Genomic DNA, 12056 nt, shown 5'->3' on the forward strand with positions numbered 1-12056 from the left:
TAAGGACAGGAAGCAAGGAAAGGAGGCATTCATTGCTTAGAAAAAATAATTATGACCAATGACATCTCAGTAACTGCATGTGAGTTACCACCTCCTTCATCGCCATTGGACAACATTCACTCTTTAATCATTGATTGGACGACATCGTTGTAACGCTTTTTCAAGCTTTTTATTTTATTTTGTTGCGGATGTTTCGGTTCCAATCGAAATTTAGCTAGTTGACTCAAGCCGAGCAGCTAAATAACCAAAACTATCATGAAGAGAGTCACTCTGTTTGTCAACGGAACGTCTTCCAATGGCAAGGTAAGCTAGTTTCCGAGAACCCTATCGGATCCCTTTCTATATCAACGGCAGCACAGATAACATCTCTGCATAGCTACTGCTGTAGCTAGCTACATCTCATCTGACCACAGTAGGTACGCTAAGTTGCAAGCAGTTTCGTCATTTGTCAGTGTACATCGCCAGATATATTTTGTCGCAGGGTTGTATCTGTGGGCTTCGTGTGTATTTTGCCGCAGGTTGTGGCGCTGTATGGATCACTGACAGACCTGCTGTCCGTCGCTAGCAGTAAACTGGGAATCCGAGCCTCCAGCGTTTATAACGGGACAGGCGGTCTTATAGACGACATAACGCTTATAAGGTCAGTTTAAAATTGGCGACATAGCAGAACTACTCAGCTAGCTAGGCAGGACAAAGTTCTGTTCACTGCTAACACCGTGCGTGCGTGTGTTCTGCAGGGATGATGACGTGCTGTATGTGTCTGAGGGCGACTCCTTTGATGGTAAGTTGAATACAGCCTCAATACCGCTCTATCAGGAGGTACAGTGTGGGATATTCTGGGCTTCTATCTGGGTGGGATGTACTTGCTATCTGTATGACTTCCCTCAGATGTGAGTAAGACAAAGTGTGCAGACCCCCAGGATGACCCTGGTTGTCCAGACTGGTTCCAGACTCACACTGATTGGCTGACGCTCAACGTTGGGGGTTGCTGCTTCACCACCACACGGTAACCATGACAACCTCGCAGTCTGTCCACTCCATTTTATTGATAAACATAACCTGTGTGTGTGTTTTCTCCTCAGGAGCACGCTGGTCAGTAAAGAGCCAGCGAGCATGCTGGCCCACATGTTCCGAGACAAAGGTGATGATGTCACTCCCACAATGCACCACTGACTGCCTGTCTCCTCCACACATTATTCATGTCCCAAATTCCTTGTGTGTGTAGATGTGTGGGGTAATAAACAGGACTCCCAGGGTGCCTACCTGATAGACAGGAGTCCAGGCTACTTTGAACCCATCCTCAACTACCTGAGACACGGACAACTCATCATCAATGACGGCATCAACCCACTGGGTATGCCACACACTCACAATGTACACACTGGACTTACACACGCACACTAATAGCTACTTCATCTCTTTCTCTGTCTCAGGGGTCCTGGAGGAGGCTCGGTTCTTCGGCATTGAGCAGCTGGCTGAGCAACTGGAGAACCTGATGAAGGTGTGTGTGCGTGTGAATACCGTAAGTGTGCATGAGGCCTGTCTATCCTAACTACACCATATTTTCTCCTACCCAGAGTTCCCAGCCTGCTGATGACTACTCCCCTCTAACCAGGAAGGAGTTTGTACGTTTCCTGTTGGCCACACCCACCAAGTCAGAGCTGCGCTGTCAGGTAGCACACACTCACCAAAATGTATCTGTTTTCAGTGGCTTTGATCTATCTTGTCTGACACTGTCCTCTTTGATCTCTCTCTCTCTCTCTCTCTCACACACACACACACAGGGTCTGAACTTCAGCGGTGCAGACCTGTCTCGCCTGGACCTGCGCTACATCAACTTTAAGATGGCCAACCTGAGAGCTGCCAACCTCACTCACGCCAACCTCAGTGGTGCCAACCTGGAGCGGGCAGACCTGTCCTCAGCCTGCCTTGACGTGAGTGTGTAAATGCATTGTGTTACGTGTGTGTGTGTGTGTGTGTGTGTGTGTGTGTGTGTGTGTGTTACAGGGCGCTGACCTACAGAGTGTTAAGATGCTGTGTTCTAATGTGGAGGTGTGTGTGTGTGTGTTACAGGGAGCTAACCTACAGTGTGTTAAGATGCTGTGTTCTAATGTGGAGGTGTGTGTGTGTGTTACAGGGAGCTAACCAACAGTGTGTTAAGATGCTGTGTTCTAATGTGGAGGTGTGTGTGTGTGTTACAGGGAGCTAACCTACAGGGTGTTAAGATGCTGTGTTCTAATGTGGAGGTGTGTGTGTGTGTTACAGGGAGCTAACCTACAGGGTGTTAAGATGCTGTGTTCTAATGTGGAGGTGTGTGTGTGTGTTACAGGGAGCTAACCAACAGTGTGTTAAGATGCTGTGTTCTAATGTGGAGGTGTGTGTGTGTGTGTTACAGGGAGCTAACCTACAGGGTGTTAAGATGCTGTGTTCTAATGCAGAGGGTGCGTCTCTGAGAGGATGTAACTTTGAAGACCCTGCTGGAGTCAAAGCCAACATGGAGGGTAACACACACATAAACAAATTTGACTTGACACACACACTTGGATGGCAAGGACGAGCAAGGTTCAATACCTTTACGATCATACTTGGATTTATATTGATGTGTGTTAGGTGCCAACCTAAAGGGGGTGGACATGGAGGGTAGCCAGATGACCGGTATCAACCTGCGAGTTGCCACCCTGAAGAACGCCAAGCTGAAAAACTGCAACCTGAGAGGAGCTACACTGGCAGGCACAGACCTGGAGGTAAACACACACACACACACACACACACACACACACACACACAAAAACACCTCTCAAACATAGCTCCCTCCCTATCTTTCTCCCCCTCTCTCTCAGAACTGTGACCTGTCTGGATGTGATTTACAGGAAGCTAACCTTCGGGGTTCCAACGTGAAGGGAGCCATCTTTGAAGAGATGCTGACTCCACTGCACATGTCTCAGAGTGTACGATAACCCTACTGCACATGTCTTAGATTGCGCTACTCCTCCACTGAACCCCACACAAACATACACTCCTGGTCCTTAAGTCATTCCTCCCAACCCCCTGTGTAGCTCACCACTGATTTTGAATTCTCAGAAGAGACTAGTTGTCCAATACTATATCAAACCTTAGTATTCACTTAGCTACCTGAGGGCAGTGGTTGTTCCTCTGACATGAGGAGTGAATATGAAACGAGACCCAGAAATGTTCTAGTACACATGTTTGTATATATGGCGTAAAAGGTTCTACATGTTTGTAAAATAATATATGTATTTTGACGGAAGATTCGGGCCGACTTCCGCAACAACAAACGGTGTGAGGCTAAACTCCTCGCTGTTTTGGTCTCGCAGCTATTGCGTTGCAGCAGTGTGAAATGCACAAATGCGCTTATCTGCAATATCTGAGGTTCGTGACAAAAGTTTATATGGCTGAGTCTCACTTTAATGTGTCCACATGTACATTATCCTACATGGACCATCTTCTCCATTCCTGGGGTTGGATTTCCATCACATGGTGCTACACTTTATCATTGTGAAATGTTTTTGTTGTTGTATCATATCACTGTATAATTACTGTTTTATGTATTTTACAATAAAGGCTGTAGCCTGTTTTTAGTATCTAGTTGTGTTTTTATGTCAACGGCTCCTTTAAGTGATCCGCACGCATATTTGGCGCGCTTTACTCTCGGAAACTTGAGTTAAAGAGACAAGATTTGGAAGGATGGCCCCGGCAGACTAGGCAGCATACAAGGGTGTGTAGGGTAACTGGAATGTACTTATTGTGACGGTTTGTGTTTGAAACCTGCCTTTAGGGACAAACCTAAAAAAAAAAGTAATACAGCTATACCATTAACAGCATCTTGACTGGCTGCATCACTGCTTGGTACTGCAATAGCACCACCCTCGATCGCATGGTGCTATAAAGGGTGGTGGGACAGCCCAGTACATCAATGGGGCTGAGCTTCCTGCCATCCAGGACCTCTAAGGAAGGCCCAGAAAATCTTTAAAGACTCCAACCACCCAAGTCATAGACTGTTCTCTCTGCTTCTGCACAGTAAGTGGTACCGGTGCATCAAGTCTGACACCAACAAGCTCCTGAACTGCTTCTATCCCCATGCCATAAGACTGCTAAATAGCTAACAAAATGGCTATACGGACAGAGTGAACCTATATATCTAAATCATTTATTTTTTTTGCACACTCACAGGGCCCTACACACGGTCACTCGAACTCCATTTGCTTACCCACACATAATATGCATATACATTTATACTGACTACACACCCACTCACATACAGACATATATGCTGCTGCTGCTACTCTGTTTATCATATATGCAATGGGCTAAGGTGACAAGTCATCACGATATATACCTCTATACAGTTGAAGTCGGAAGTTTACATTCACCTGAGCCAAATACATTTAAACTCAGTTTTTCACAATTCCTGAAATTTAATCCTAGTAAACATTTCCTGTCTTAGGTCAGTTAGGTTCACCACTTTATTTTAAGAATGTTAAATGTCAGAATAATAGTTGTGATTTATTTCAGCTTTCATTTCTTTCATCACATTCCCAGTGGGTTAGAAGTTTACATACTCAATTAGTATTTGGTAGCATTGTCTTTTAAATTGTTTAATTTAGTTCAAATGTTTCGGGTAGCCTTCCACAAGCTTCCCACAATAACTTTGGTGAATTTTGGCCCATTCCTTCTGACAGAGCTGGTGAAACTGAGTCAGGTTTGTAGGCCTCCTTGCTCGCGCACACTTTTTCAGTTCTGCCCACAAATTGTCTATGGGATTGAGGTCAGGGCTTTGTGATGGCCACTCCAATACCTTGACTTTGTTGTCCTTAAGCTATTTGCCACAACTTTGGAAGTATGCTTGGGGCCATTGTCCATTTGGAAGACCCATTTGCGACCAAGCTTTAACTTCCTGACTAATGTCTTGAGATGTTGCTTCAATATATCCACATCATTTTCTATCCTCATGATATCTATTTTGTGAAGTGCACCAGTCCTTCCTGCAGCAAAGCACCCCCACAACATGATGCTGCCACCCCCGTGTTTCACGGTTGGGATGGTGTTCTTCGGCTTGCAAGCGTCCCCCTTTTTCCTCCAAATATAACAATGGTCATTATTGCCAAACAGTTCTATTTTCGTTTAATCAGACCAGAGGACTTTTCTCCAAAAAGTACGATCTTTGTCCCCATGTGTAGTTGCAAACCGTAGTCTGGCTTTTTTTATGGCGGTTTTGGAGCAGTGGCTTCTCCCTTGCTGAGCGACCTTTCAGGTTATGTCGATTTAGGACTCGTTTTACTGTGGCTATATACAGTGGGGCAAAAAAGTATTTAGTCAGCCACCAATTGTGCAAGTTCTCCCACTTAAAAAGATGAGAGAGGCCTGTACACTTCAACTATGACAGACAAAATGAGAGAAAAAAAATCCAGAAAATCACATTGTAGGATTTTTCATGAATTTATTTGCAAATTATGGTGTACTTTTTAACTCTGCATTGTTGGGAAAGGGCTCATAAATAACCATTTCATGGTAGTCTATACCTGTTGTATTTGGCGCATGTGGCAAATACAATTTGATTGATTTGATTTGTTTCTAAAGACAAACCACACAGCTGATTGGATGGATGTGGCTTTCACTAATGACCCGTGATGGATGGGGAAGTGCGTGTGTGTTTCTGTCTGTGTGTGTCGGATTTGTGGGTGGGAGACCCTGTTCGGTGGCATGAGGCTGTGGGGGCGGGACCACAGAGGGGGCCTGTAGTCAAATCAGAGGGGGCGATGGCACGGATATGCTAATTACTGAACACAAACAAACACATCATAGGTAGAATGACTGTTCATCAATGTGCTTGCCTCAGCAAGAACTCTCATGATATAACTCATCTTCAATTCTTCCTATTTGTATTTTTTTCTCTCTCTCTCTCTCTCTCTCTCTCTGTGGACCATGAATGTGGGCTGTGAAACTGTTATTTTGGTGACATTCAAATTGTCAGGAGTCAGTGAACTCCACAATAACAATAGTCTTGATACTGGGCTAGATTGTGTGTGTAAAATGCATGGTAATGCATTGTATTTACAGTGTATCCTTGAGTGTGGTGGAGAAGCTTTAATTCCGATGACATCACAAATGATCCTGCTCTGTGTGTAGCCTTATACTTGTGTGTGTGTGTGTGTGTGTGTGTGTGTGTGTGTGTGTGTGTGTGTGTGTGTGTGTGTGTGTGTGTGTGTGTGTGTGTGTGTGTGTGTGTGTGTGTGTGTACGTGCTTGTGTATGTATGCGTGCATGCATGTATGTGCCTCTTCCCTCCCAACCAAGCAGTACTGAGGGTCAGCGACGCCATTCACAGAGGGATAGCTAGGTAACCCCTGGTTGGTGTGCATTGTGGGTAATGGCATGGCATGGTGTGTGTGTGTGTGTGTGTGTGTGTGTGTGTGTGTGTGTGTGTGTGTGTGTGTGTGTGTGTGTGTGTGTGTGTGTGTGTGAGAGAGAGAGACAAAGAGAGGGTGTGCCTGTTGTGGTGTGGGCTGGAATCCTTAGTTTTGGGGTTAAAGGGCGGGACACGTTCCATTCCTAAACCCCTCTGGCCTCCTCCCTTCCTTCCTCAAGGCCTTGTCTGCTTGAACACTCTCGTGTAGCATGAGCTCATGGGAGGAAAACACACACACTTATGGTGCAGGCAGGCAAGCATGTGCAAGGTCTTGATTGATCCTTGGAAACAATTTTTTGGTGATTTATTTTATTTCTAAAGCATACTGATTTAACAGGTTCAAAAGGTATGGATGTAGTCTTGCCACAGTCCTTCCCTCTGAGAGAGACCACAAGCTCGGGAATGTGGAGTTTACACGGCCAGGCAGCTTTTTTGGAGAACAGAGAATGTCCCTTCAGTCAGCCCAGAACCCACTTCCTTTATAAATACACTCTCCTCTCTCCGCTAAACTCAGATATAGCTTACACATATCTTACACATTATTGCACACTCACACCCACGCATGCATACAAGCCACAGACTGTTTTCTCTGCTACCGTATGGCAAGCGGTACCAATGCACCAAGTCTGGAACCAGCAGGACCCTGAACAGCTTCTACCCCCAAGCCATAAGACTGCTAAATAGCTAATCGAATGGCTTCCCGGACTACCTGCATTGACCCATTTTTGCACTAACTCTCTTGCACTGACTATGCACACACACTGGACTACCATTTATGTATACTTTAACTCTGCATTGTTGGAAATGGTAAGAATTTCACTGTTAGTCTACACCTGTTGTCTACGAAGCATGTGACAAATAAAATGTGGCATACTGTCACTAGAGAGAGGCAGAGAAGAAAGGAGATTGTGGATTAAGAGAATATGAGGTGATAGTGGGTGTGTAATGTGATGTTAGGGTTGGACAGCTGGAAGATCCTGTGTTTAGTTGAGCTGGGCGTATGTTTTAGTTAATGCTAGCTGATACTGTGTGTATGTTAGTGAGAGTGAAGAAGTGGCGAAGCAGAGAGGCAGGCATGGTCATCACTCATGCTCATCCCTGCCTGGGGAGTGAATCCAGCATAACTGGAGAAGTGGTTATATGCACCCAGACTTTCTCTCCCATCTACACACAGGTGTGATCACGTGTTTCTACTGTTTTTAACAAGGCTTGTTCCAGGATGTTCCTATAGGTTTCCAGAAATGTTGAATAATTTAAATCCTGTTTTAGGATGTTATTTTCCTTATATTATAACTGTGGTTTAAAGGGTTTGGTAGTTTCACCCATCCTTCTTTCTTTCTTTCCATCTCCACTCTCCTCTCTTTGACTCTACCCCCGCTCTTCTCTCTCCATCTTCCTCTCTCGCTCTCTCTCAGCCTCTCTTGGCAGCCATTTTGGTTCCTCATGTCACCCTCTGTGGTCCGACATCGTCTTGGGTAACGCCTTATAAAACAGCTTCATATAAAGCCACAGACACACACACACACACACTCACATTTCACTGCTCGGCCAAGGTCAGCCTGACCATACAGGGCTGAACCAGAAGACTGAACTCACACACACAGCTCGGCTGGCCTGGTTAAAGTGTTTAATTAGCAGTAGTGGTCATGACTTGATGTCGTCGTATGCTTGTTTGTGCATATGCTTGTACGAATAATGTGTATGAGGGGGGTGTGTGTGTGTGTGTGTGTGTCTGGGTTACAGTGACAGCTGTGATCAGTGACATGGTAAAGGCTGAGATCACAGAGGCTGAAGTCACGGGTCTCACAGTCTACTGTGGTGTGAGAGGGCTGTTGTGCCCTGACAAGGCTGGTAAGTTTTGGGGCTGGGGAGAGGCCCGGGCTGAGGCTGGGGCTATGGCTGGGTGATAGGGCTGAGGCTGGGTGATAGGGCTATGGCTGGGTGATAGGGCTATGGCTGGGTGATAGGGCTGAGGCTGGGTGATAGGGCTGAGGCTGGGGGGAGGGCTATGGCTGGGTGATAGGGCTGAGGCTGGGGCTGGGGAGAGGGCTATGGCTGGGTGATAGGGCTGAGGCTGGGGAGAGGCCTGGGCTAAGGCTAGGGCTGGGGAGAGGGCTATGGCTGGGTGGTGATAGGGCTGAGGCTAGAGCTGGGGAGAGGCCCAGGCTGAGGCTAGGGCTGGGGAGAGGCCCGGGCCGAGGGCTATGGCTGGGTGATAGGGCTGAGGCTGGGGAGAGGGATATGGCTGGGTGATAGGGCTGAGGCTAGGGAGAGGGCTATGGCTGGGTGATAGGCTGAGGCTAGAGCTAGTGGGAGGCCCGGGCTGAGGCTGGGGAGACGGCTATGGCTGGGTGATGAGGCTAGGGCTGGGAGAGGACCTGGGCTGAGGCTAGGGCTGGGGAGAGGCCCGGGCTGAGGCTGGGGAGACGGCTATGGCTGGGTGATGAGGCTAGGGCTGGGGAGAGGACCTGGGCTGAGGCTAGGGCTGGGGAGAGGCCCGGGCTGAGGCTGGGGAGACGGCTATGGCTGGGTGATGAGGCTGGGGCTGGGGAGAGGGCCTGGGCTGTGTGATAGGGCTGAGGCTGTTTGTGTGGTTTTGGCCTTTAGCTCCGATGGGATGTCTGTGTGTTTCTGTATTTAGTTGTCCTCTCTGTTCCCCTGTTCTGTGGCTACAGCGGGTATCCTCTCTAACTGTCTGCTATGTTCTAAACACACACATCTTCTTATTTCCTCTCCTGTGGTCAGTTGGACTGGATTGGACTGAGCCTGCTACAGCTGGTAACATCTGGTGTGCGTGCATGCATGTGTATGTGCATCAGTATGCTTGTTTCTGGGGCAGATCTATGGGCACCTTATAATGATAGTAGATGTGTGTTTGGGGCTCCGCAATTCTGAGGCATTCAGAACTGCATTCTCTAGAGGGTAAACACACACAGTGTTAGAGTTTCCTTAAAACGGCAATCAGCAGTTGAAACAATAACAAAGCTAACTCCCACCCATTTCGGTAAAAAGTAAGCACTCTCATAAACAGAGCTGTGGATGCAAGGACTGACCATCAATGATATCAAAAGTATAATTTTAACCATGTTTTGAGATTGTATAGCATTTGTTTACATTTACTTTGTTACAAACATAGTAAAATGAGCTTATATTTTTGTTTCTGTTGGGGTACGACAGTTGAGCTAAGAACATGAGGCATTTGAAGTTATATTCTCCAAGAATCAATAGGTACATATCAGTAGATGCTGGTGGTAGGAGTTATAGGAGGATGGGCTCATTACAATGAGCCGTCCTTCAATAGCTTCTCCCACAAGCTTCCTCTGGGACATATCATTAATTAAAAGTTTTTAAAAGTATGTAGCACCTGCTGATTGCCCCTTTAATGGTGTGTAAAGCTGATTGTCTGGGGCTGGAGACAGGACTGGCTGATTGCCCCTTTAATGGTGTGTAAAGCTGATTGTCTGGGACTGGAGACAGGGCTGGCTGGGTCGGAACTAGAAACAATTGTTTGCTTTATTCCATTCTTAAAAATAAACCACTGGTTTAGGACCTCCTGTCCCCCTCCTCTCCTCATCTCCCCTCTCCTCATCTCCCCCCTCCTCTGCTATACTCGCCAATGTGGCGTCAGCAGCAACCAGCTCCAGATGTGCCCCCCCCCACACACCCACACCCTCTACACATGTGATGTGGTCTGGACGATATGTTCCCCGCCTACCCTGCCTATCCCCTACCCTGCCCTACACAGAAACGCACACACCCGTACGGACACTTGCTTGTGTGCACACACAGCCACCAGAGGAGAAGAGAAGCTCTGGGTTTATGAGGTGTTTTTTTTTTGAAAAGCCAGATTAAGACTCCCATAGGGCGGACCAGGCCGTGTGTGTGTGTGTGTGTGTGTGTGTGTGTGTGTGTGTGTGTGTGTGTGTGTGTGTGTGTGTGTGTGTGTGTGTGTGTGTGTGTTTTTTTATGTCAATATCAAATAATTTCTTGGTAACAAATAAGTACCTTACTGGGATAGTTTTCAATTAAAATGGTGTTCTCAGGCAAGAATTTTGCTAGGACTGTCTGGGAGTGGTCTAGGTGGGGAGGGAAAAACCGAAAATTAGCTGTTATTGGCAGAGAGGTTTGGAAGTCTCTTTCTTATTTTTCTATTAAAGGTGAAATATGCAGAAATCACTTTGCCACTTCCTTGTTGCTAAAAGTCTAATAGTTCGGTGAATTTCAGTTTATGTGATAAAACAAGCAATGTATAGTGTAGAGAATCATTGTACTATCTAAACCACTGTGAAATATATTTCCATTAACCAAAAATATTGTGTTTTCAGCTGTTTAAGCTGGTGTACAAAACTGAAATGAAAAATAAGCAAAAACTAAATTTAAGAATGGGAAGCATAGAAATAGTGCACATAGAACAGATCTACCACTTCTAAGACTTGCTTTCTAATGAGAACGACAGATATATAACTCACATTTCTATATGAATTTGGTTGGGTTGCCCAAAATGTTACATATTGCAGCTGAAGGTAATTTACTGCCTGGTGACCAAGACTCCATCCCACCAAAACAGTCTGACATCTCTGGCGTTCTTTTCAAATAGCTCTTACACTAAAAGGGCATTATCATCATTTTCACAATTTCATAGTATTATTCCAACGTCATAGTGTGGAAATATATTTTTTAAAACACAGGAAAATCACGTTTTTGACTGCACTGACTGCACTTACTTGTTGACATTTTTTGTGCCTTTTATAAAGCATTTTTATACAGCCCATATTCCTTTTGAGGCTGTAATGCAGCATTTAGCTAACCTGTCGTCAGTGGAGTTTGCACACCATCGGACAGACTGATAGACAGTCAGATATATGAGGTACCCCATAAATAAATGTTATTGGGTTATTTTCCACTTTGAGATCCCTAATGCATACTGGGAAAGTAGTTGACCTTTGGCCATTATTGACAATACCAGGAAGTACAGCTGGTAACACCATTCCCAGTTCATCCATCACAGCCAATAGAATTACTGCTTCTTATAAAAAAGCCAGCCTACTGTATCCCATGCCAAGGTTTCCTGGACAAACAGACACATTTCACACAGCATCAGTCAATGGACGCAGAAACAAGTGTGTTTGTGTGTGTTTCTCTCTCTGCATCACCTTCCTCTGATTTTTAATCAACTGTTTACTCAGACCAGGGCCAGTTACATCACTGCCCAACCAGTTAGCCACACACACACACACACACACACACACACACACACACACACACACACACACACACACACACACACACACACACACACAGCAGGCTCTCCATGATATGAAAGCCATTTCCCTCTGTCAGAAGTTTAGTTAAAAGGGCAGTAGTCACAAATGCTGAGTAGCCTAGTAGTTTAATGTCTTATGAGAATGTTGCCAAAACACAAATGAACAGGGTGTCTATTTCCAAAATATGCTGTGTTTCGATCAGTCAAGCCAGTAGACCATTTTTTTTACATTTAATTTGTGACAGACCTACAAGTCTACAGTGTAGGCTAAATCATTTTGAGTTCCTGCAAGTGAGAGGGGAGTGAGAAGGGGGGAATGGGGAGGAAACGAGAGAATGGGGGAATAGGGAGGAAAGGAGAGAAGGGG

General features: G+C 45.8%; 1 protein-coding gene across 1 annotated transcript; it reads left to right on the forward strand.

The window, feature by feature from the left end:
• Nucleotides 1-204: 204 nt before the first annotated feature.
• Nucleotides 205-3595, forward strand: kctd9 (potassium channel tetramerisation domain containing 9). The gene is made up of 7 exons (NM_001141652.1): nt 205-303; nt 519-640; nt 738-1673; nt 1785-1934; nt 2396-2501; nt 2611-2744; nt 2841-3595. The coding sequence occupies exons 3-7, from the start codon at nt 1533-1535 to the stop codon at nt 2955-2957; spliced, it is 648 nt and encodes a 215-aa protein (NP_001135124.1). The 5' UTR covers nt 205-303; nt 519-640; nt 738-1532; the 3' UTR covers nt 2958-3595.
• Nucleotides 3596-12056: the final 8461 nt, after the last annotated feature.

The sequence above is a fragment of the Salmo salar genome, chromosome ssa01, assembly GCF_905237065.1.
Source record: "Salmo salar chromosome ssa01, Ssal_v3.1, whole genome shotgun sequence".
Taxonomy (NCBI): domain Eukaryota; kingdom Metazoa; phylum Chordata; class Actinopteri; order Salmoniformes; family Salmonidae; genus Salmo; species Salmo salar.

Excerpts from the sequence above, each read along its gene's own strand:
- kctd9 (NM_001141652.1), top strand. The coding sequence starts at position 1,533 with ATGAGGCCTGTCTATCCTAACTACACCATATTTTCTCCTACCCAGAGT. Across the intron at positions 1,674-1,784 it reads AGTCAGAGCTGCGCTGTCAG|GGTCTGAACTTCAGCGGTGC; the intron begins GTAGCACACACT and ends ACACACACACAG. Across the intron at positions 1,935-2,395 it reads TGTCCTCAGCCTGCCTTGAC|GGAGCTAACCTACAGGGTGT; the intron begins GTGAGTGTGTAA and ends TGTGTGTTACAG.